General features: G+C 57.1%; 2 protein-coding genes across 2 annotated transcripts; one reads left to right on the top strand and one right to left on the bottom strand.

The window, feature by feature from the left end:
• Positions 1-526: 526 nt before the first annotated feature.
• Positions 527-2,826, top strand: METTL7B (methyltransferase like 7B). Its single transcript, XM_041755078.1, has 2 exons — positions 527-1,221; positions 2,264-2,826. The coding sequence occupies exons 1-2, from the start codon at positions 724-726 to the stop codon at positions 2,498-2,500; spliced, it is 735 nt and encodes a 244-aa protein (XP_041611012.1). The 5' UTR covers positions 527-723; the 3' UTR covers positions 2,501-2,826.
• Positions 2,827-3,009: 183 nt separating this feature from the next.
• Positions 3,010-23,586, bottom strand: ITGA7 (integrin subunit alpha 7). Its single transcript, XM_041755077.1, is given in 27 exon segments — positions 3,010-3,679; positions 5,657-5,782; positions 5,871-5,969; positions 6,191-6,304; positions 9,534-9,665; positions 9,829-10,005; positions 10,524-10,626; positions 10,742-10,816; positions 10,959-11,038; positions 11,145-11,225; positions 11,305-11,497; positions 11,928-12,043; positions 12,644-12,793; positions 13,228-13,397; positions 13,542-13,603; positions 13,764-13,859; positions 13,966-14,093; positions 14,223-14,311; positions 14,727-14,920; positions 15,032-15,239; positions 16,101-16,220; positions 16,518-16,649; positions 17,131-17,386; positions 18,445-18,524; positions 18,624-18,751; positions 23,231-23,321; positions 23,324-23,586. Coding segments are annotated over 27 exon segments (3,543 nt in total). The 5' UTR covers positions 23,436-23,586; the 3' UTR covers positions 3,010-3,448.
• Positions 23,587-25,197: the final 1,611 nt, after the last annotated feature.

Below are 25,197 nucleotides of genomic sequence, written 5' to 3'. Positions count from 1 at the left end.
GAAGGAAAAAAGATGCCCACAGAAGCACACAGCAAGTTATAATGGCAGAGCTAGCTGTGGGAACTGGGCTACCTGGTTCTTCTCCACTCTGCCTCTTTCTCCCTTTTTTTCTTCTATTGCTGGGGCACTGCGGTCTTGAATGTGATAACAAACACCAGTCAGTTGAGAAAATGGCTTTCTTTTGACCTGCAACCTCCCTCCTGTTCTGGCCAATCAGGCCTTACCCTGAATACCCTGTGCTTGGCTCCTATCTGGGGCAAAGGCATGTTACAGTTTACAGAGCCCTGGGGATGTGCCAGGGGAACCCAACCAGATTTTCCAGCTTGCATAACCTGAACAGATCCTGGGGACAGAATGAGGGCAGCACATGCCCATGAGTCAGCTCCATCTGCCATTTGGCCCCCGCGAAGCTGTGATCTGAGACATGTCCCCCCTTCCGCCCTCCCCTCTCCCCTCTAAACCTTCAACTGCCACCTTCAACTGCCAGTGCCCCAGAACTCAGGACATCGGCACCACCTGTTCCTTTACCCCACATAAAACTACAGGGCTGTAGGACCTGTGCCCTCTGGCCGGATTCCATACCCTGGCAAAGACTCTCCCCACCCTGGCAAAGAGAAAATTGACAAGTAGAACACAGGGAACAAAGTCCCGTCACAGGGGTAAGAGACTCCTGTCTGCAGCACCAGAGGGAGAAAAAAAACCAGCGCCTCAAGTCAGCGGGCCATGGATGCCCTGGTCTGCCTGCTGCAGCTGCTGCTGCTGCTCCTGACGCTGCCCCTGCACCTGATGGCTCTGCTGGGCTGCTGGCAGCCCCTGTGCAAAGCCTGCTTCCCCTACCTAATGGCTGTGCTGACGGCCAAGGGCAACCGCAAGATGGAGCGTAAGAAACAGGAGCTCTTCGGCCAGATAAACAGGCTTACAGGAGCCTCCGGGAAGGTGGCCTTGCTGGAGCTGGGCTGTGGCACTGGGGCCAACTTCCAGTTCTACCCGGCGGGCTGCAGGATCACCTGCCTGGACCCAAACCCCCACTTCGAGAAGTTCTTGACAAAGAGCATGGCTGAGAACAGGCATCTCCAATATGAACAGTTTGTGGTGGCTTCCGGAGAGGACATGAGACAAGTGGCTGACAGCTCCATGGATGTGGTGGTCAGCACCCTGGTGCTGTGCTCTGTGCAGAGCCCGAAGAGGGTCCTGCAGGAGGTCAAGAGAGTGCTGAGGCCGGTGAGCGGAACGGAGCGGGAATGGGCGAGGGGCAGGCGACCGTGGAGCTGGCCACTCCAGGGTAGGGGATGCGGTGTCCTAGCACTTTCCACCCCCCTCTGCTGGTGAGGGGCGAATGCGAGCAGCGAGCAGCGCCTCACTGGGGCAGACAGGGTGCCAGGGTACCGTGGAAGCACACAGGAGAGCCACCTGATGCGGGGGGGGGGGGGGGGAGGTGGAGGGGAGGGACACCTAAGGAGGTGATGTTTACATTGAGACCTGAGACATTAAGCAGAATGTGGAGGAGCAGGGAAAGTAAGAGCGTTCTAGATGGAGATGTTTGAGGAAATAGAATCCATAAGATTTTGAACTGGGTGTGAAAGGAGTTTAGGATGGTTTCCAGGTTTCTGGCATGAGTGACTGGTGGAGGGCAAGTGGGAGGGTAGAGGGAAGTGTCATTTGCTGAAATGAGAGAAACCTGCCTGCCTGGGACCTGGTTAGGTTTGAGATGCCACCGAGACAGGCCGGCAGAAAAGCCATAGAGGCAGTTGGAGGCCCAGATCCAGAAGTCAGAAAAAGATTTTGCCTGCACATAGAGATTTGGATGTCACCGGCTTGTAGCTGGTAGATTCAGAGCACCAGGGTGCAGGAGATCTTCTAGAGAGGGTTCAGCAAGGAGAGAAGGGCTGAGTCAATCAGGAGTCAGGTGCAAGATTTCCCTGGGACGTTGGCCAAAGCATAAGGTTGAATGAACGCGTCTGAGTCAGAAGGTGGCGCCTCCGTATAGTCTCCGTATACAGCAAGACCTCTGCTCCTGTCTCTCCGTGTCCATCTGTCTGCCCTCTGGCCACCATCCCCACCGGCAGCTTCTGAGGGGGAGGGTAAGAGCCAGGAGCCACAGGAAAAGTCCAGAGCACAATGATTTGCTCCATAAACCCGCAGACCAGCAACCCCTGCTTCCCTAAGAGGTTTGACCAGGCGCAACCACGGGGCTGCAGGTCAGGTGAGAGGAAGGTTGCAGAATGGAGCCCAGAAGTGACACTAACTCTCTCTTCTCTGCCAGGGAGGACTGTTCCTTTTCTGGGAGCATGTGGCTGAGCCACGTGGAAGCTGGGCCTTCCTGTGGCAGCAAGTTTTAGAGCCCACCTGGAAACACATCGGGGATGGCTGCTGCCTCACCAGGGAGACTTGGAAGGATCTCGAGAGTGCCCAGTTCTCCCACCTCCAGATGGAACAACAACCCCCTCCCTTCAAGTGGTTGCCTGTTGGACCCCACATCATGGGGAAGGCTGTGAAATAACTCTTGCCCAAGTCCAGCCTCGGGCGAGCAATCCCGCCTACCGGTGGAATCTGTCTTCTACTGAGAGGGATCCAGGCAGAGAAGCCACGCTCCCCATCACCCCCTCTTCTCCCTTCTCCTATCTCTGCCACAGGTCTCACTTCAATCCTTCCTTCCAAGGTGGAAAAGCTCTATTTCCGATCTGGCTGCAGGAAGGAAAGTGACATCCTGTCCTATCCCTGACTGCGAATTCCTAGGCTGGGTCTCCCACTTTTTGCCCACCCACTGCTAGAGCAGTTCCCTGTCGCTTTCCCTTGTTCCCCTAGTAAAGCTCCCCCTCATCTTTGCCTGAGACCACATCCATGTGCCTCCAGGAACTCATCACAAAAGTCATGATACGTGCACCCCTGCTGGCCCCCAGCCCTCCCTCCTGCTACCACCTCTACCCTGAGCCCTGGGGGTGCAGAGAAGCAGCCGTCTCCTGGGGACCCTGGACGAGGAGGAGCAGGACTCAACAAAGAAGCCAGAGGTTTTGTCCTGAAATATTTTTTAATAAATAGACAAAATCCACTAGATTGATGCACCAAACTAAGGTCAGAAGAGACAGGAAACAGGGAGGAAAAAGCCCCTGAGTCAGCAACACAACCTCTTCCCCACCCCTCTGGGCTTAAGGCACTTTCAGGGGGACAAGTCCTTGGGGCCCTGTTAAACGGGGTAAATGGAGAGGGAGGAATCGAGGTCCCTGCTCCCACTTTTGCGTCAGGACATCGCTGCCCTTCCCCTGTCCCACAGCCCCTTCCTGATATACTGCCCTCATCTCAGTGTTCTAAGGGGAAGTGTTGGAGGGCGCTCCTTGTAAGGGTGCAGGGAGACACCTATGCCTCATCCTGATGGGACACCAGCAACCCACTCTACCATCTTCATCCCAAGGAGCCATGTCCGAGGAAAGGGTGGAGGGGACACAGCGAGCTAGGCGGTGCTTGACATGGGATGCCCATCGGAGCCTGGCTCAGGGTGCCCATCTGCAGCCAGGATGGGGTGTGCATCGGGGCCCTCCTGGCGGGGGCTGCCCCAGTTGTTCCTCAGAATGGTGCCTGTCTTCTCCTCCTTGAACTGCTGCCGGTCTTCCCGCGGGATCTTCACCGCGTGGTACTGGGGCACAGTGGCCTCGGGGTACCGTGCCCGCTTGAAGAATCCCATCTGTAAGGACCCCAGGCCAGGCATGAGGACCCTGCAGGCCTGAGGCCCCTGGAGCAGACACCCAGCACAGCTCAGCGCCTTGCTTCCACCATCGGTGGGACGGAGAGCACCAACTGCCGCAGACTGGGACGCCGGGTCGGACCGCACCCAGGGTGGTGCGCGGCCCCCACAGGTGCCACAGTGAATGCTGGGTCCCCAGGTCCTCGCTCACAGTGAGAGAGACCAGGAGGGGCCAAAGGTGCAGGACCAAGGACATCTCCCTTGGCTCCTAAAAGGGGGTTGAAAACAGAACAGCAGGACCGCTGTCCCCGCCCAAGTTTTTATGAGACCCAGTAGCATGCCCCAAGACGTAAAGGAGATCTGAGGTCTCCCTAGACCCCTGCATACTCGGAATGACTCCTCTCAAGCTTCAGACACACAACCTGTGTCCTCAAACAGCATCCTCCCCGGGGCGGTGCCCTCCTGTCCATGAATATGGTGGCCTAGCCGCTCCCTGCATCGTGAACATGCGGGCTCTTACGCACCAAGGTGGAAACGTGCCCCTTGCACACTCACACTCAGGCTCCCCCGAGACTCACATGCTCAGACTGCACAGCATGTCCTTGCACGTTTTTCTCTGCACACTTGTGCCCGCAAAAAAGCCATGCACGGCACCCTGCTGCACTCCCACATGCTCATACTGCATGAGCCCAGCCACCCCTCCCGACATGCCTCAGGTTGGGTATACTCACCCTTAGGATCTCACCCTTAGAATTACCTTCCGCCCCTTTTCCTAGAACTCACACCACCCTTGTGCAATCTCATTTCTTGGTCCCCTGAATGATGGGGGCTGTGCTCACACTCACACTCACACACACAAACATATGCATACACACACACATGCACACACACAATTACCCCACAGTCCCTGGGCCCCCAGTTTCCACAGCCGAGGGCTGCACAGCCAGATGGGCCCGGTGATAGTTGGTGGGAAAAGATGAGCTCTGACTGCTCCGATAGAAGAAGCCACACTGGGATGTCAAGGGAGGGGGGGGAGCAAAAGAGGTGGAAGACGGGAAGACTCAGGAAGCAGAGGCCCTCATCTCTACTCTGTCCCCCTTCCATGAAACCGGGAGCAGGGATTCTGGAGCCAGTTTCACGAAGGTATGAATCTCCCCAAAGACTGGCCAGGCTCCCAACAGTTAGGACGTTCATCACGAGGCCTGGTCCACTGATGACTCACATTCGCCAAACAGTGAGCTTGGTCTGCGACTGGTCCAGGGAAGACCAGGGGCAGTTTTCCATGAGGCCCCAAAGCCCGGATGATTCCCCGTAGCCCAGATGTGGCATTTGGTTCAGGGTGTGATGACTGGTGGTGGATGGGAGTCCCTGTACTGACCTGTGCACGCGTGTGCTTTTACATGGAACCCCAGACCCAAACGGGATTGTCTACACTCTTGTGTATGAAGACGGGCCCATGTAGAGCCTGGGACGTGGAGGTTCTGAGTCCAGTCCTAGAGGTTGGTCTCCACGCTGTTGTGTCTTCTCTGTCACAGTTTCCTTCCCAGCCTTCCCTGCCATGCTCTCGCTAAATCAGACCCCACTTACCTGCTTCCATGACCCTGCCTCCCATGGTCCCACCCACCTCGTTTCCCACATCCAGATCCCATGACTCCACCTTCTTCTGGGCTGGCCACCTGCTGTCATGGCTTCTCACCTCTGAACCCTCACTGCACGATCTTGCCTTCGTGCCTACTGCCTTGTCCTTACACAAGGCTCATGACCCCCACTAGACTACCAAGTCCCTGAGGACAAGACCTGTATCTGACTTCTCTCTGAAACATTCAGAGCCCGACAGAGTCCCTGGGACATACAAGTGTTCAATGCAAGTGGGCTGAATAAATGAGAGAGCGGGTGGGAAAGAGAACCATAGCATGAAAGGCCACCTGCCCAACAGGGAGGCCCAGCCCCCGGCAGCCCCGCCTCCCCAACCCTCACCTTCCACATGAGCAGCACCAGCAGCGCCAGCACCAGTAGTCCCGCCAGCACAGCCAGGAGGATGACCCACCAGGGGACTCCTTCTGCCACCACAGCCACGGGGTCCAGGTAAACCATCACTGGGATCTGGGGAATGAAGGCTTAGGGGAACAAGGGCTGGAGCAAAGAGAAGGAAGAGCTTCCCCACCCCAACTTCCCCAGGCCTGCAGCTCACCACTGTGGAGGCATCTCTAAGCACCAAGTTCTTGATAGATGACTTCACGGTGATATTGGCTCGGACAGTCACTTCCAGGGACTTCACAGCTGAGTACTCCTAAGGGAGCAGAGGAGGCCAGCCTTCTCCCACATGCCCCATGCCCCCCGCCCCAGCTCCGGAAATTGTAAAAGGAATGGCGCCCAATGCAGAGGGCATTTCTGCCTGTCTCGGGTTAAGAGCAGGCTGCATCCGGCCAGGGAGAAGGCAGGAAGGGCAGTGAGCCCCAGAGGGCCTGCTGGGGAAGAAGATGCCAGCCAGCACCACCACAGTGCTCTTACCTCCAAGAAAGTGCTGTTCCAGAGGCGGCCCCACACATGCAGCACAGCGGCGCGGTCAAAGCTATATAGAGGGCAGCTGAACACCACACAGTTGGCAGTGCCCCGGGCACAGTCCTAGGGGCCAGGACAGGCAGGGCTCTGAGCCTCCGCAGGGCCCAGCACCCTCACATAGAGACAGAGTCTGCCTGCAGACTTCACTCCATCCCTCCATGAGCTCCCGCACCTTAGATCCCCTTTTGCCCTTGTTCTTCATTCATATCTCTCCCATTTTCCTTATCCAACCTCAAACTCGCCTCCTCCAGGAAGTCTCCCCAAACTAACTTCATGGTCCAAAAGAGCAGCCTACCCCAAATCTGGTCTATCTGGCTTTGAAACACATGAGGAGCAGGGAGGAGGTCTCCCATTTGACAGCAGCAACACAGTAATTTCCCCAATTAATGCTTACGTTATATAATAACGGCCCCATTTACTGAGTACCTCCTGTCTGCAAGGTACTTATTAAAGCTTCACAGCTGTCCTGCAAGATGCATATTATTATCATCCCCATTTTCCAAATTAAAGTTCAAAGAGGCCAAGTGCAGGGTGCCTGACTGGCTCAGTCCATAGAGCATGTAACTCTTGACTTCGGGGTCATGAGTTCGAGCCCCATGCTGTGTCTCTGCCTCTGTGTGTGTGTGTGTGTGTGACTATCAAAAGTAAATAAAAAATTAAAAAAAAATTTTTTTAAAAATATAAAAATTGGGGATCCTGGGTGGCGCAGCGGTTTAGCGCCTGCTTTTAGCCCAGGGCGCGATCCTGCAGACCGGGATCGAATCCCACATCAGGCTCCGGTGCATGGAGCCTGCTCTCCTTCGGCCCTCTCTCTGGGTCTCTCATGAATAAATAAATAAAACTTTAAAAATATAAAAATTGGGGATCCTGGGTGGCGCAGCGGTTTAGCGCCTGCTTTTAGCCCAGGGCGCGATCCTGCAGACCGGGATCGAATCCCACATCAGGCTCCGGTGCATGGAGCCTGCTCTCCTTCGGCCCTCTCTCTGGGTCTCTCATGAATAAATAAATAAAACTTTAAAAATATAAAAATTGGGGATCCTGGGTGGCGCAGCGGTTTAGCGCCTGCTTTTAGCCCAGGGCGCGATCCTGCAGACCGGGATCGAATCCCACATCAGGCTCCGGTGCATGGAGCCTGCTCTCCTTCGGCCCTCTCTCTGGGTCTCTCATGAATAAATAAATAAAACTTTAAAAATATAAAAATTGGGGATCCTGGGTGGCGCAGCGGTTTAGCGCCTGCTTTTAGCCCAGGGCGCGATCCTGCAGACCGGGATCGAATCCCACATCAGGCTCCGGTGCATGGAGCCTGCTCTCCTTCGGCCCTCTCTCTGGGTCTCTCATGAATAAATAAATAAAACTTTAAAAATATAAAAATTGGGGATCCTGGGTGGCGCAGCGGTTTAGCGCCTGCTTTTAGCCCAGGGCGCGATCCTGCAGACCGGGATCGAATCCCACATCAGGCTCCGGTGCATGGAGCCTGCTCTCCTTCGGCCCTCTCTCTGGGTCTCTCATGAATAAATAAATAAAACTTTAAAAATATAAAAATTGGGGATCCTGGGTGGCGCAGCGGTTTAGCGCCTGCTTTTAGCCCAGGGCGCGATCCTGCAGACCGGGATCGAATCCCACATCAGGCTCCCGGTGCATGGAGCCTGCTTCTCCCTCCGCCTGTGTCTCTGCCTCTCTCTCTCTCTCTGTGACTATCATAAATAAATAAAAAATTAAAAAAAAATTTTTTTAAAATATAAAAATTGGGGATCCCTGGGTGGCGCAGCGGTTTAGCGCCTGCTTTTAGCCCAGGGCGCGATCCTGGAGACCCGGGATCAGATCCCACATCGGGCTCCCGGTGCATGGAGCCTGCTTCTCCCTCAGCCTGTGTCTCTGCCTCTGTGTGTGTGTGTGTGTGTGTGTGTGTGTGTGTGTGTGACTATCAAAAGTAAATAAAAATTTAAAATAATAATAATTAAAAAATATAATACTTTAAAAAGAGAGAGAGAGGGCAGCCCGGGTGGCACAGCGGTTTGGCACCGCCTTCGGCCCAGGGCGTATGATCCTGGAGACTCAGGATCGAATCCCATGTCCCTGCATGGAGCCTGCTCTCCTTCGGCCCTCTCTCTGGGTCTCTCATGAATAAATAAATAAAACTTTAAAAATATAAAAATTGGGGATCCCTGGGTGGCGCAGCGGTTTGGCGCCTGCCTTTGGCCCAGGGCGCGATCCTGCAGACCGGGATCGAATCCCACATCAGGCTCCCGGTGCATGGAGCCTGCTTCTCCCTCCGCCTGTGTCTCTGCCTCTCTCTCTCTCTCTGTGACTATCATAAATAAATAAAAAATTAAAAAAAAATTTTTTTAAAAATATAAAAATTGGGGATCCCTGGGTGGCGCAGCGGTTTAGCGCCTGCTTTTAGCCCAGGGCGCGATCCTGGAGACCCGGGATCAGATCCCACATCGGGCTCCCGGTGCATGGAGCCTGCTTCTCCCTCAGCCTGTGTCTCTGCCTCTGTGTGTGTGTGTGTGTGTGTGTGTGTGTGTGTGTGACTATCAAAAGTAAATAAAAATTTAAAATAATAATAATTAAAAAATAAATAATAAAATAAAAATAAAAATAAAATTAAAAGGAATAAAGAGGCACCTGGCTGGCTCAGTCAGTGGAGCATGAGACTCTTGACCTTGGGGTTGTAAGTTCAAGCACCACACTGGGTGTGGAGGTTACTTAAAAATAAGATTTAAAAAAAAAAAAAAAAGAGGCCCTGTGACCCGGCTCAGGTTGCACAGCTAGCAAAGCTGAGAAGTGGCATAAGAGATACTTGAATCCAGGTCCATGTTGGGCAAAGCCACACTCCTGTGCTAAGCCCAAACCCACTGAAGGAGGAGGCGGCTGTTGTACCCTGTCCCCCAGCATCTCCTGGGACAGCTGGGGGACAGGGTACTTAAGCCCTGCTCTGTCCAGGTCTGATCTAACTCCATCCAGCTCAACACATCCACTTATTTTTTTTTTTAAGATTTTATTTATTTATTCACAAGAGACAGAGACAGGCAGAGACACAGACAGAGGGAGAAGCAGGCTCCATGCAGGGAGCCCGATGTGGGACTGGATCCCGGGTCTCCAGGATCATGCCCTGGGCTGAAGGCGGCGCTAAACCGCTGAGCCACCGGGCTGCCCATCCACCACACCTTTCAACAGGCCAGCCCCCTGGACACCCAGCCCCCGAAAGCTCATGTGCGCCAGCGCCCCCTGTCACATCACCAACACCCCCGCCCCACATTCTGACTGTACCATGTTTGCCCTGCCTCACCAGGGTGATGTTTTTCTTCTTCTCAGCAGAGGACACTGGCCACCAGGATGTGCTGGGCTCCAGATGCTCAGGATGCTCCTCCTGCTTGGGCTGCTCCAGTTCCCGCCGCCTCCTATCCCTGCTGTCCACATCCTGGCCGCAGGCAGTGGGGGCAGTGAGCATCCCTCCCAACAGAGCCACCCCAAGAGGGCATCTCCTCCCCACATCCTTCCCCCTGGCTCCCCACAACATCTTCCCAAAATCTAACCCCTGCCACCCTGCCTCAACGGCCCTAACCACCCTGCCTAAGCCTCACCAGATGGAGGATGTTGGGCCTTGGGGAACAGAGACCCTTCCGCCTGGGCCCCTGCCCGCCCTCCAGCTCCACTCGCATGGGGTACAGCAGCCACTTCCCATTGGCAATCTCATGGGGCCACATGATGTTGAGGAAGGCAGAGCCCAGGGTGTTAAGTGACTGGCCTTGGTTGGAGACCTGTGGGCACAAGGGAGTGTGAAGGGATGACTCTCAGTTTCGGAGCAGGCCCGAAATCTGCAGAGACAGAAGGGACAAGGGCTGAGGGAAAGGCCTCAGGAAGCAGAATAGCAACAAGGATCACCAGGCATCATTCTCCTGCCCACCCCAAAACCAGGAAGGTCTGGACATGTCCCTGCGAGACTGCAGAGGTCCCAGCCAACCAAGGGCAGAGTTCTAAGGAGAGATATAAGCCCTCCCCCACTGCCCCCATCCCCCAGCTAAGGCCCTCACAGAAAAGCTTCCCTATGCCCTCATGGCCTATCCAGTCAGACAGGTGAGATGTCTATACAGGGATGGCCAGGAAGCGGTCAAGTGAGGCCCCAAACACAACTGGCCGCAATCAAGGTCCAGGAGTGAGGGGAGGCCTTGAACCCACTGGACCATCAAACCGCCATAGGCCAGGAAAACCACAGCTCTTGGGACATGTCTCAGCCTCTCTCTGTGTCAAGGAGGGAGGGGCCTTAGAGGACACTCACCGTGACCTCATACTTGACCTTGCTGCCTATATCCCGCTCAGACTTCATGGCGCTCTCACCGCGCACCACACCAGAGAAGAAGAGCTGCTGGGGAACGGCCACCCTAGCATGGACAGGTCAAAATGGGGGCTGAGGAGGCCCAGGGCCTGGCCAATCGGACAGTCAGAAGGAGCAACACCCACCCCTCTGGCCGGTCTGCCCATGCAGACAGAGCTTACCCTGCAATGGACAGTGGCAGCTCAATGAAGACACGCGCTTGGACGGAGATGGGGTGCAGCTCCTGCTCACTGATCCTGGCATGCGGGCAGGAGCAGGCATGGGTAGTGGGGCACAGGCACCGCCCCAAGGGCTCCGATGAAAGCAGCAGAGCCCCATCCAAGTGGCACCGGCCCAGCTGCCCCTTCCCTCACTACCCCCTGGCCCCACCAGGCTTACGTGGCCAACAGCAGCTCCACTTCCAGCTCTGTGGTCTCAATAGTGATCCCTGAGGTGCTAAGGATGAGGTAAAAAGTGACCTAGGCCAGGAGTGGGGAGCAATGTGAGTCGGGGAAGGCCAGGGGCTGGAGAAGGGGTCAGGGCTTAGAGATGCACTCGGACAGGGATAAGTGCTGACGTGCCAACCTGAGCACCTCTCTTCATGGGGTTCCCCAGCTCGCACTCCACATGGGAGGCATTCTCGTTGGACACGCAGAGCGGCTTCTCCTGTGGTGGGGAGAGAAGGAGAGGTCAGCCGGGGTTACTGGAGCCTCCAAGCACCCCAACGCCCGCCACAGGTCCTCACCGCAGGGTCCAGGGCTCGGACTCCTGAGTAGTGCAGAGAGGCAGGGAGGGTGACCAGAAGCTGGGCTTCATGAGCATCATCCCCATCAGCCTGGGGCTGGGCTGGATCCGAGGGCAGGTTGGTGACCGTGAGCTCCAGGCCAATGACGGGCTGCCCACTCAGGGCAAACAGGGCTGTTGTCCCGTCCGCATCCCTGGAGGTCAGATCGCACTCAGTCTTGATCTGAACACTTCCCTCTCCTGCCTCCACTCCCCGAGTCTCTCCTCCCGCTGGCTGCCCCACAGCTTCCTCCACCCCAGTCCAGGCCTCAGGTCTTCCCAGCCCAAGAGACCACTGTTCCGGTCCGAGCTCCCTTACTTGCTCACCTGAGGCAGCTAAGTCAATCTCTCTAGGCCCCCACTTTCCATCCACAAAGCAGCTAATAACAAGCCCTACATCCCTGGGTTAGGAAGACTGCGGAGTGCGCTGCGCATCAGCTGCACCCTATTCTGTGTCTCGTCAAGGCTCTTCCTTGCCAGGAGAGCCTCTGGGCCCCATCACTGACCCTCCGCCCTCCTGAGGGGGCTTCCTTTTCTTCCTTGAACTCTTGCCTTCCCCACCCCCCCGCCCCGGCTCCCCCTCACATGGGCAGAGGCTGGAACTCCGAATCGCTGACCCGGGCGCAGAACCGGGCCCGGACCAGCTGCAGATTGCTCTGGCAGACCTTGTCCTCGCCGCAGCCTTGCTTCAGGAAGTGGATCTGGGGGGAGATGCGAGGAGAGGCTCATTCCCGGGTCAGGCGGGCGAGGTGGGACAGTGCTCAGCCCTCAGATCTGCCGCTTGCCCCCACGTGGTACTGAGCCGCCCACCGGCCACCCTGAGCCACGCCCCCCCCCTTCGGTACAAGCGTGAAGATGCTGAGGTGGAGGCCCGCGGGCCGGCCCTGACCACACTTCCCCAGCGTCCCTTGCTGGGGAATCCAGAACGGATTCCGGGCTTAGAATGTGAAGAGAAGTGAAGGGCATCACCCCCGGACTGCCCAGGAGAGCCCTACAAGGAGCTTCGCGCTCCCCACTCCAGCTGATAGGGACAGAAGTGACCTAAGGACCTGGAGTCGCGTCTGAAGATGGCCGATCCCCATCAGCCCTGAATGAAGGGGTGGAACGGAGGACCGGTGTCCCCTCTAACTAGGAACACGTAATCACTTGGGCCATTTTCCATTTTGGGGTCTACTTGTCACAGCACCTAGAAACATGAGGAATTACTGGGGTAGCATGTGAAGGAGTTTCGGAAGCTCTGAATGCTTGTCACTGTGAAGGATGGTGACATTACTCCTTCCAGCTCCCTCTCCTGAGCTCACCTCTGCCCGCTGTGTGCTGGACTGGTGAGCATTGAGGATGGGGGTCACTGGGGGCAGCCCCTGGCCAGGAGCCTGTCGTCGGAGCCGCGGGGTCTGAAGATTGTAGGACAGAGTCACCACAATGGCCCGAAGCTTGTCTTTGACATTCTCCTGGGAAGAGGAAAGATGGACACAGATACTAGAACTGCCCAGCCAGACCTAGGACAGGTTCTGAAAGCTGCCAAGAAGCTCGAGGAGATGAAAGAGAGAGGTAGAGACCAGAATGAGGGAGAGGGAGAGCAACTGGCGTGGAAAAGGGAAGAGACCAGGATCTAGGACTTTGAGGACCAGATGTGACAAGGGAACCTGCCATCTCCACCTCCACAGAGGACAGAACTTGTACTCTGGACACAGAAGGCAGAAGACACAAGAAGGCAACAGGTGAGGAGGAGATCAGCCCATCAGGGAGGCTTCCCCAAAAGTTTAAATCAAAGAATGAAGTGTGAGCATGTTAGGGAAGCAGCTAAAAGGAACCAAAGAAAAGAAGTCATGCGATGACAATGACCTCCCCCACCCCCCACCCCCGCCAAGGGGCCAGTGTCCACCTGTAGCTGGAACATGGTGTCTCCACAGACTCGGTCATGCTGGTGCTTCAGCCACACAGTGCCTGAAGACTGGTGCTTGGGGTCGTCTGGGCCACGGCTCAGGAAGGTCACACGGGGGACCTGGCCCCGGAGCCTCCTGTCCGTGTCCCCATCTAACACATAATCCAGGGCTGTGGCATGTGGGGAGAAGAGAGGAGCCAGTGAGCTGGGGAACTGCACTAATCTGACCCTGTCTCCAAGATGCCCTCTGTCCACCTCAGAGTGACCCACCCTGAAGCCCAACAGGGTGGAAAATTGGAGGGGACCTCACTCACCCACAATGGGGCTGTAGCTGCTGGGTGTTGCGATGTAGCTGAAACAGACCCTCAGGTCCACACTGGGGGGGCAAGGGTGGCTCCTGAGGCAGGCAAGGCTGACAGGCCAACGCCTCACTCCTGCCCCAGCCCAGCCCCCCAGCCCCACACTGGGCAGAGAAAGGGTGGATGGGGGAAAGCGGACCCTGAAATCTCCCTGCCTCCCCTTGGATCCTGCCTCACCAGACCAAGTGGCCAGCAGCGCAGTTGGGCTGCTCCAGGTCAATGGCTCGGGGAGCAATGAAGACCTCATGGGAGACCTGAAGGACGGGTCTGGCCCTGGGAATGGGGCGTGGAGCACAAGAAACAAGAGACTCTCAGGCAGGGAAAGGGAGGAGCTGGCCTCAGAGAGGCAGAGGAGAGGAGAGGAGGGGAAGGGGCCCACCTGAAGAGCACAGCAGTGTCGGCCAGGGAGCCAACCAGCAGGTCCGGGTAATGGTTCCCATCCACATCCAGGCCACCCGACAAGGAATAGCCAAAGCTCTTTACACCCACAGCCTCACCCTCCAGCACCTGCAGGACCATCCCATCAGCTTCGCCACAGCATCACCCCCAGCTCCGCCCCCTGCCCTCCACTGTTGTGCCCCCCAGACTGCCCACACCCATTCCCTCCACACCTCATCCCAAGACCCCCCCCCTCACCTGGGAAGGTTTGACGACAACCCCTAGGCTGCTCCCATGGTAGATAAAGACTTTCCCATCCCCATCAAAGGGAGCCCCCACAGCAATATCTGTGGGCACAGGAAAAAGCTAATCAGACTGGGGTAGGGCTGGGGAGGGGGGTCATGCAGACCCCAACTTTCCCTCAGCCATTCACTTCCATGTAATATGTTCTCTATTTTATTGAGAGGCTACTAAGTCCCGGGCACCTTCCTCTCCCTGCCAGCACCTTACACACATCATTTTTAAGCCTCTTGGCTGCTCTCTGCAGATCTTATCAGCTCCGAAAGTTTACCTGTACAAGGTCACAAAGCTGGTAAATGGTAAAGCTCAGATGGGAGCCCAGGTTGCTTCTCTCCTAGAGCTCTCCCCCTTAAGTTCTGAAGCATTCCCCCTGCCACCCCCCCACCCCCGCCCTGCCTCTGCCCTTCCCCTGTCCCCTCCCCCACCCCCCCACCGCCCAGGCTTTCCAGTTCCCAGTCACACCTGCAAAGCCGTCTTGGTTGAGGTCTCCCAAGACAGCCAGGCTGATCCCGAACATGGAGTCAGGGGAACCACACAGCCGGAGAGGGGACACCCCAGCCCAGTGACCTCCCTGGTTCAGGTACACATAGACAGCACCCCCCAGCTCTTCTTGGCGCTCAAAGAAGTAGGGGGCACCCACTACCAGGTCTGTCCAGCTACGGAGAGAGGGAAACCGGTCAGTATGGCTTCCTCCCCAGCCATGGGAGCCAGAAAGATGCCAGAGGCCCAGCACCCCCCAGGCTCCACTCCCCTGTGCCCACTCTCACCCATCGTTGTTGAGATCGGCCACAGCCAGTGAGTAGCCGAAGCCAGATGTCAGGCGCTCCCCAGACAGCATGACTTCGGGCACCAGGCGGCTGGCGCTGTCTTTGCGCAGAATGACCACAGCTCCCTTGTGGTTGGCACGGGGGGCCCCTGCCACAAAGCTCAGCTCCTCTGCACGCACCAGACCCTTCCCCGAGTCAATGGAGAAACCTGGGTGGAGGGACTTACCAGTGAGCACTCCCTAAAAGCCTCAGGAGCCAAGGTGTGACCAGGCTCCCCCCAGTGGGCCCCCTCCTCAGGGGTCTGGAGCCAAAAGGTATAGGTGCCCGCCAAGCTAGCACCACCACAACTGGACTGCTCTGCCTCCCCCTCCGGAGACCCAGCTGCCCTCCCACAGCCCAGACTGCAGTTTGGCACAAGAAGTGCCATGCGTCAGCCTCGGGGTCTGGGGAAGAAAGAGCAAGGCAATGGCCAGGAAGGCCAGTTGCCTGGGAAACAGCTGGGCAGGGCACCACGTGCGAGACTCACAGGGAGCTGCTCTCCCCTCTGCACACCCACGAGGCCCCAGCCCCGTCTAATGCACCTACTTTGCTCCCACTCCCACCGTGCTGGCAGGGAAAGGAAGTCTTCACGTGGACAGAGGGGAGAGATGGGGAAGTGGGAAAGACCTTGATTCACCCAAACATCACCCAGGTCTGGTATCCTCCCCCTCTGCAAAGGGGAGAGGAGACAATGAGAGGCACTTACCAACAAGGCTAGACCTCTCTCTGGCATGAGCCAACCATCCAGCCCTCTGAGAAACTCCCACTAGAGCTCTAGCCCCTTTCTCTCCCAATCCAGGCTCAGCCCACCTGGTTCTTCCTCCAGGGAGACCCCCATTCACAGCCCCCTAGGCCATCCCCCTTGGGGCATCTTCTCAGGCCTGCTCACTGGGCCCATTTCTTCTTGGAAATTTGGGCCCAATATGTATTTCCCTGAGTGTGCATTGGTGAGGGCAGGGCAGGGCAGGAGAGGAGGGGAGGCCAGGCCAAGCCCCCAGGGCCCAGGGGGACATGGTGGGAGCTTACAAACCTAAGTAGCTATTCAGGGCCAAGTCTCCGGCTGGTCCTGGGAGCCGGTCAGCGGGATCCAAAGTTTTATACACCAGCTGGTCAGGGTCTGAGCTATCAATGTTGGTCACAAAGAGCAACCCTGCGGGGGGCAGGGGAGGGGGAGACACCAAGGACGGGACATCCAGAGGGGGGGCCACAGAGTGGGGAGGTAGAGCCAGACATAAAGGCAAGAAGGAGGAAGAAGAGGAGGTGGAGAAAGCATAGGAGAGAGACAAAGAGACCAGCAAGATAAGAATCAGAGACGGAAAGACAGAGAGAGACCGGAGAGGAGCCAGAGGCAGAGACAGAGCCAGAGACAGAAGGATGGGAGTGTGGAGAGGGAGGACAAGAGAGAGTAGAGGGTTAGAGCAGCTCTGGGCCAGGGAGGGGTCCCTACCAAAGTAGCTGTTGGCAGGGACCGGGATGAGGCGGGGGTCCTGCTCCTTCTCTCCCCCCGCCTCGTAGGGCCCGTCGTCCAGGTGCGCCAGGTCCACCGAGCCCTGCGCACAGAGCTCCACCCTGGCGGTGCCTGCAAGGACAGACCTGTTAGTGCCCAGGGCAGGGGGGTGGGGTGGGGGGCTCCTCTGGGGCCATGCACCAGCCGGACAGGCACACAGGGAAGCCCGTCCTGTCCTCCGCAGCCCCGTGCCCACCCCTTCCCCGGCCCAAGCCTGCGGGTCTCCCGGACTTGCCACCGCACTCACCGAGTGGCAACTCAGCCAGGGTGTGCGGGAACAGGAATGGGAGTGATGAGGTGGGGGCTGGGGTGTCGGAGCGGGCCCAGCCGTGCATGTGGGCTCATGCCAGCAGGGTGAGGAGCGCTCGGCCATTCGAAGGACAGGAGACACCCCATTTGCATGTGCGCTGGCTCGGCTGGCCTGGGTCACAAGGTGGTGCCCCGGCCGCGGGGGGAACGTGTGGGCGTGCCTGGCCACGCGCTGCCCCCAGTCCCAGCTCTGAGGTCAGAGGACATTTTGGGTCCCTTCTCCCCTCCCCAAGGAGTGACTCACCCTTCCAGTTATAGGTTCCAGGGGCCCCAAAGAGGAGGTAGTGGCTGTCGGGGGAGAAGGCGGCAGCTGTGCCCTGCTGGCAGAACCCAAACTGTTCGTGGCCCTGGGGGCGCCCCTCACAGAACTTCCACTCCCCGCCATCCAGCTCATCGCGGACGGCCAGGTCTTGGCTCAGCACGAAGCAGCGGCCGATCACATCCCTGGTCTCCAGGATCTGGTCCACTCGCTGCCGCGCCTCGTACCGGTGAGCGCAGGTCTGCGGGAGGAGGCGACGCAGGTGGCCGCACCTGCAAATGTCTGCGGAGCACCACTTCCCCGAGCATGCACAGCTGCACAGCGCAGCAACATGTGTCACTTGGGCACCACCCCACCCAGCGTCAGGCAATGCACACACCCTGGCCCTGCACTCACTCCCTCGACCCCACAGAAAGCGGCCTTGTTCCTGCTCTGCCCCGGCAGGCATTCGCAGCAGGACTAAGCCGGCACACAGCCCCCCAGACCCACCGGACGTCTGTCCCCACCGGGCCAAGCCAGTCCTGCCTCTGGGCCTTTGTAAGTGTCCCCATTTTGCCCGCAAAGAACTCCCCCCGCTGTGCACTGGGAGCATTGCTCATTCTCCGAAGGCTGCCTGACACCTCCACCCTCTCTCCATACTTCCTTTGGACGTTCACGCACTGGGGACTGGACTGCTCACATAACATTGGCCACATTCTGCCCACCGCGACTCACAGTAGTGTGTTTGCGCATATCAGTGATGATACAGAGAAACAGAGAATGAGTCTCCATAACGATGCGGTCGGCTTTTTGAGCCCTGGACCAGGCTTTACACTTCGTGTCTCAGTAACTAGAACAAGCCTGATGCTTAAAAGGTTCTCAGTAAGAATTTAACAAATGGGGGCGCCTGGGGGGTCAGCGGTTGAGCATCTGCCTTTGGCTCAGGGCGTGATCCCAGGGTCCTGGGATCGAGTCCCACATTGGGCTCCCTGCATGGAGCCTCCTTCTCCCTCTGCCTGTGTCTCTGCCTCTGTGTGTGTGTGTCTCTCATGAATAAATAAATAAAATCTTTTTAAAAAATCTTTAAAATTTTAAAAAAAAGAGTTTGACAAATGGACAGATGGATGGTTAGATGGTTTTAAATTTGTAGGGACACATACTGTGTCTTGTAATTTTGGTCCTGGGAATCAGGCCATCGTACCACACTCTAGCCTGTGCTGTACAAGCACACCTGAGCACAGGGACATATGGTTTGTGCCATATACAAACACACACACACACACACACACCTTGCACACAGTCCCAAGAAGTGGTACTCACGACAATCTTCCCCCCAGGTCCCTGACTCCGAACGCTGACTCCCAACCACTGGTTCTCCTTGCTCTCCTTCTGCACATCAGCTAGAGGCAGGACAGTGGGAATGAGGAGAGGGAAGAGGAGGCCAAGTCCTCTCCTCCCCCTTCCTGTGCCACATGCCCCCAACCCTTCAGGGTCTACACCTCCACGGTCGATGTCCACTCTGTAGCAGTCAGTCTCTTCCAGGCTCAGGGGGCAAGCAAAGAGGCCTCCAGTGCGATTCGCCTGCTGCCCAGGCAGAGCCAGGGCCTGCGGAGCACCCACCAGCAGCCTGCACAGCGGAGCAGGGGCAGGGGTTAGCAGCCGGAGTGCTGTGCCTCCCCAGCGCTGCCCAGGCCCAGCCCCTCCCAACCAAGTGAGTGTTGAAGAACTAAGGAGGAGCGCTGGAAGTCCGTTTCCCGGAGTCCTGGCAAGGGCAAATTAATACCATGCAATCATCCCATTACATAAGCACAGACACACATATGCCCTGGATGAGGGCCCACATGCACTGTAGACACACACACACACACACACACACACACACACGTGTACGCACACATGCCATACCAAGTGGCCTGGCCAGCACAGCTAGTTTGAAAGAACCGCCTGTTCCCAGCACCTGTTCCTGACCAGGCCTTCCCTACCCACGTCCTGGCCCCATCCCCAAGCTCTGCCCTCCTCCCCAAGCCCAGTCCAGTTGGAACCCACCCAGAAATGCCAAGAATGCTGAGAGCAAAAGTAACAGGGTCCCAGGCTGGCACCACGAGGTGGTCCAGGCACCAGCTTCAGAAGCCAAGGAAGAGGCTAGATCCAGGCCTGTTCCCCCTTTGTCAGGGACCCAATGGAGACCCCATCCCCCCAGCAACACTGCCAACCCAGGATTGTCTCAGTCACTCCAGCTAGCATGGAGGTAGGGGCAAGTTTCTCATCTGTCTCCAGTCCTACCCCCATTTTCTGCCCATACCCTGAATCCCCTTCCCCATTGTTCCTTGTCCTCCCCACATCCATGATTTTCCCCATTCCTCCCACCCTCCCTGCCCCCAACCCTGTCCTCTCCCTTACCTCCCCCTCAGACACTTTCCCAGCTACAACTTTCTTGGCAGGACAATTTTCCATAATCACAGCCAAGGCTTCTTCCCTAGGGGAGGACTATGCTGGGAATGGAGGTTGCCTGGGTCCCCTGGGGCTGAGCCCCAGGCCCAGAGCGAAGGAAGGGGTAAGGTGAGGTGACTGGCACCCAGCTGACTACAAGGATCTCTCTCCACAGAAGGAGGGACCCAGAAGTAGACGCAGGGCAAACCTCAAGGCCTCTGTCCCAGTCTTTCCTCCATCTCCCTTGCTGGGAGACAAGGCCCAAAGTTGTGCCAGACAATATTGCAGACAGGCATCTATGGGGCACTCTGCCAGTTCTGAGGGGGAGAGGAGGGCACAGAGCCACTCTCCCTTCCCACAGCTCTGGTCTCTTAGCAGCTGTCATCCCTCATCAGAACCAGTGTCCAGGGAGAGGAGGGGGCGGGGAGTGGCAAGGAAGCAGGCATGGGCGGTTGGCACTCATTACCAGCCTGTGTATTGAGACCCTATCACCTGCCAAGCCCTGTGTCAGGCACTGGTGAGACAAGGAAGTAACATTTATTCGGCACCCACTGTGGGTCAGTCCCTAGGCTACATGCCAGGGATATGAGGACCTAACGTTTGTCACCCTCTACCTATGCTCCAGGCATCAAGCTAGGCAACCTACATGCATTCTCTCATTTAAGCTTCCCAACAATCCTATGTGAGGATTCTTCCCTTGTCTTTCAGATGAGGAGACTCACTGAGACACGTTAAGAAGGATGCTGGAATTCAAATCCACATCTGCCCAATTTCAAAACCCATGCATCTTCCACCATATGCAACCGAATGATGAGCCATCTCCAGAATACCGAGACTACTCCAAAAAAAAAAAAAAACAGTAGGAAGGGGACGGGAGGGTATCCCACGCAGAAAAGGAAACCTGGTGGCGTGGCCAATCTTGAGACAAGTCCGCAGTACCCCCAACACACACCTCCAAACTCAGAGATGGCCATCTCTTGGAGGACTGAGGCTCCCTTGTTCATCTTTGTGCTTGCCCCGTTGGATGCATGTGGACTCATCTGTAGAACACGCATGTTATGTGGGCTCACAGGCACACCCAGTGCCTCGCCTGGTCAGCTCATAGCTAAGCACCAGGAGAAGCTACGATCAGCGTTCAGTGTTCACATCTCCCCTAGAGGTCTAGAGTAGGGAGGAGGGTGGAGGGAACGGGTCCACAGGGAGGAAAGGAGCCAGTGCATACACATGCCCAGCCTCACTCTCAGTGGGGAACAGACCAGCCCGCCCTCCCTGGAACAGCCTCTCTAGTCCCTCCACCTCTGCCCCAGCCACACACTTTTCTGGCTTCGTCTCACAAACCCCAGCCACCCAGGCCTCTGGACAGAACAGGAGCCACAGCTGTAGCCACTGCAGACAAAAGCTAGAGCGTGTCGGCAGCTGGGGGCAGAGGGATTCCCTGAGAGCCTAGCTAAGTGGAAGCAAAGGAGTAGCCCACTACCACTGCACCTCTCAATTCCGCACGCACTCGAGGGCTCAGACCGAGGCCTGACCTCCCTGACTCTCAATCTGGGTGGCCCTCTGGGGAGGGTGCTTGGCCTAAAAGCTGACTCAGCCAGGGGGATCTAGCCAAGCCTTTGGATCCAGGCTTGCAGCAAGGAGCTATAGCTATTCTCTAGCTCTTTGGAGCACGACATGATACGGGAATAACAGTGCTAACACTTCCAGAGCACTCCCTGTGGGCCTTACGCTATTCTAAGGGTTTTATATATACTAAGAATTCTTAAACTCCACAACCACTTTATCTGGGAGTCCCACAGTTTAACGCCATTTTACAGATGGAAGATACAAATGAGGCTGAAACCACAGAGCAAAGAAGGTTCGACATCAAAGTCTCATCCAAGAGCAAGACTGAAAGACATCAAAATGGGTGAGGCTTTTCAACGGGTGGATGCTGGTGAAGGTGACCTGCAACTCAAAAGCTAGGGACTGGGATCCCTGGGTGGCGCAGCGGTTTAGCGCCTGCCTTTGGCCCCCAGGGCGCGATCCTGGAGACCCGGGATCGAATCCCACATCAGGCTCCCGGTGCATGGAGCCTGCTTCTCCCTCTGCCTGTGTCTCTGCCTCTCTCTCTCTCTCTGTGTGTGACTACCATAAATAAAAAAAATTTTTTTTTTTTTATGGAGCCTGATGTGGGATTCGATCCCGGGTCTCCAGGATCGCGCCCTGGGGGCCAAAGGCAGGCGCCAAACCGCTGCACCACCCAGGGATCCCAAAAAATTAAATTAAATTAAAAAAAGCTAGGGACTGAGCAAGGAACCTGGTGTCTCACGTGCCACCAGGCAGCACAGCACCCCTTGCTGGAGCAAAAGCAGGGTTAGGCAGTCAGGCTCCTCTGGGAAAGCCCCCAGCTTGGCTTTGGGAGACCTATTCGGGGGCCACCTTCAGAGAGGAGGGGGAAATAACAAGAGACCAAGCTATTAAAAATAACCTAGAATTTGCCTGGAAATAGCTAAGAGAGTTCAGCATGTCCTAAAAAGGCCTCCAGTCCTGGAACTCTGGCAGATGGGGGAAGAAGGGAGGGAGGGAGGCAGAGATGGGGTAGGAAGCAGATAGAAGACTGAAGAAGAAATGAAGTCAGTTGCTTTTTATCTCTCCCAAAGTTTGGGGGAACCACTGACCATGCTCCCTGATGACAGGGGTAATGGAAGAAGAAAAATTGAGACCCAGCCTCTCCTCCCGGAATGGGAGGGAAGAAAAATGAGCTCCGGTCCCTAGCCTCTGCCCTCAGGCCAATAGTGCCGGGGAGAAGACAATCCCAGTGGACAGCATTGATCCCAGTAATGGACACTTAGTGTGGCTTAGGCCCTAGCCTAGGAAAGCAAAGCCCCCTGGCAGGAGGGGTTGGGGAGCTTTCTTCCCCTTGTCTCTCTTCATAAAATCATACGTGTAGCAGGAACCAATAGCACAGGAAACATGACAGACACAGGCCCCACACACATGTGCCCATCTCCCATGCGTCTGAACTGATCAGAAAATAACTAGGATGGTCCTCTGCCCCTCACTCCTCCCTGCTTTCCCCCACTGCTGAGATTCCTAGACCTGGCAACTTCCTGAGGAGGAAGGAGGAGGAAGGGGAACAACCTGGCCAGCATCTGTCCTGGATCTCGCTCTCGCTCCTGCTGCTGCTGCTGCTGCTACAACTTTTGGGGGCTCTGTTTCCTGCCACTCTATCATCAAATCTACTACAGGTTGCCATAGTCTCCCAGGTCCTCTTCCAACCTTCCCGTGCTCTTGCGTCACAGAACTAAATGGCAGGGCTCTCCTGGCCTCCAGTGTCCTCCTGTCTTCCTTCTATGCCATGGCGATGCTCTGATTGTAGGTTATTTCTGGGGTCCACCCTCCATCCCTCCCATGGTGTCTTCAACGTCTTTCTCCTTTCCCTCTCCTCCTGCCCGAAGCCGAGACAAGAAGTCCAGTCCCCCTTCCTGAGAGTATCCAGCCCTCTGAAGGAGGGGAAGTCACAGACCCCCGGGGTTGGAGCACGGATGCAAGTTTGGGGGAAAGGCAAAAGGAGAGAGTTCCCCGCCAAGACAAGAACCTCGCTCTCCAACACACCCCCAAAGCAAGCCCCTGATCTCAGGCCCTGAGGGCGCGCCTCCGCTCGGCACGGGGACCCTGGGCGGGTGCTGTGACTCACCAGCTCTGGGGTCGGGGCTGCAGCTGCCGGTGCAGAGCCACCGAGAAGCCGAAGAGGCTCCCCGGCTCGCCCTCCTTGCGCAGGCGCCCGTCACGTCCAGATTGAAGGCGACAGCCCCCGGGGCGAGCAGCGCGGCCAGCAGGGAGCCGAGAAGGCACCGGATCCCGGGGGCCCCCCAGGGACCACGGCCCCGAGCCCCGGCCATGCGGCGAACGCTGGGCGCGCTCCCCACGAGCGCAAAACACTCGCTGGTGCCGGAGCCCCAGGTCTCCCACGGCGGCTCTCGGATCTCGAGTCCCGCAGGTCTGAAGGGGCCTCGCAGTCCCTCTCCTCGCCACCCCCCTCCCGGCCCCCGGCCGCCCAGCGCCCCCAGCACCCGCTAGGCGACTGCGGCAGCCGCAGCCCGGGCGTGCGCTCCGGCTCCCGCCTCCCCGCCCCGGCCCCGGGAGCCCCGCCCCGGCCCCGCCCGGCCCCGCCCGGCCCCGCCCCCGCGCGGCAGGTGGAGGCTTCGCGGCGTCGCAAAGGGATGTCCAGGCTGGCTACCCTGGGCGGGAACCCGCCTCGCCCGCCCGCCCGCCTCCCCCCGCCCCCCCCCCCCGACCCCGGCTTCGGCCCCGCCCCCGCCCGCGCGCTCCTGCCCTTCCCCCTACTCCGTCCCAAGCCCGGGAGGGGTGAGGGCGGCGCCGGAGAACGGGGACAGAGAGGACAAGTCCAGAGAGAAAAAGACCGAAAAAGAGAAAGGAGGGTGAGAACCGAGAAGTGCGGGAGGCTGAAGGACCGGCTGGGGGGAGAGGCCGACCGCGAGATGAAAGGGGAGGGTCCTGGGTGGTCCCGGCGCTCCCTTCTCCCCAAGGTCGCGTCGGGCGCCCGGCGCGCTGCTCCAATCACACCGTCCCACCCACCCAGAGACCGGCAGCGACGACGGCTGCGCTAGCCACATCCCCAGCATTCAGGCGAACCGAGGAAAAGACAGAAACAAGAGGAGAGAGAGACCCAGCAGGTCTGGGGCGGAGAGCCAAGAAGGCGGGTAGAAACAAAACAGAAAGAGAAAAGAGAGAAAGAAGAGCAAGAGTTTGATCAATGAGGAATTGAGGGGGCGCCTGGCTGCCTCATCCGAAGAGCATGCGATTCTTGACCTCGGGATGGCGAGTTCCAGTCCCACCTTGGGCACAGAACTTGCCTAAATAAATAAATAAATAAATAAATAAATAAATACAAGGAATGGAACGAAGGGAGAAAAGAAAAATGACTGAAGTGATGGATACAGGAAGAGGAAATCAGTTAAGCTGGGGAAAGGGAGTGAGGGGTCCAAGAAGAGCAAGGGCAAAGATGAAAAAGATTGGACCCAGAGGCAGAGACATGGAAAGGAAGGTTGTCTTCGGCTCTCAGGCCCCTTCCCTGAACTGACCGTTTCCCACCCTCGGACGGGGAGGGAATGGAGAAGGCAGCACACCACAGTCGGCTCCAGGCGGAATCTGGGTGGGGCTTTGCAAGGATCTCCACCGGGACCAGCAAGCCTGCCCCTCTTCCTCTCCCTTCCCGTCAGGGCTGAGACAGAAGCAGAGGGAGGGGGGACATTTTCCAACCCTCTGCTATTTATAACTCCAATCCAGAAATGAGGCCCGGAGGCGAGATAGGAAATAATTTGGCACAACTGGAACCTCTCTTGCTCCCACCTCCTCTTCTCCCTGGGCGTTGGTCTTGTGTATATCCACCTGTCCTCTTTCCTCTCCCTCTCTATCTGGTTTTGTCTCCTCCCAAACTCTAATTTTGTCCCCCTTCTTGTCTCTATCACCTGGAACCCCTCTCCGACTATTTCTCAATGTCTCCAATGTCTCTGTCCCTCCAACTCTCTCTCTCCTATCCTTAAGATTTCATCTTCTCATGGGGCACCTCTGGCTCAGTCGGTAGAGCATGCAACTCTTCATCTCAGGGTTCTAAGATTGAGCCCCTTGCTAGGTGGAGAG

Source organism: Vulpes lagopus, chromosome 5, assembly GCF_018345385.1.
Source record: "Vulpes lagopus strain Blue_001 chromosome 5, ASM1834538v1, whole genome shotgun sequence".
Classification (NCBI taxonomy): Eukaryota; Metazoa; Chordata; class Mammalia; order Carnivora; family Canidae; genus Vulpes; species Vulpes lagopus.
This window is presented reverse-complemented; position numbering and strand designations above follow the sequence as displayed.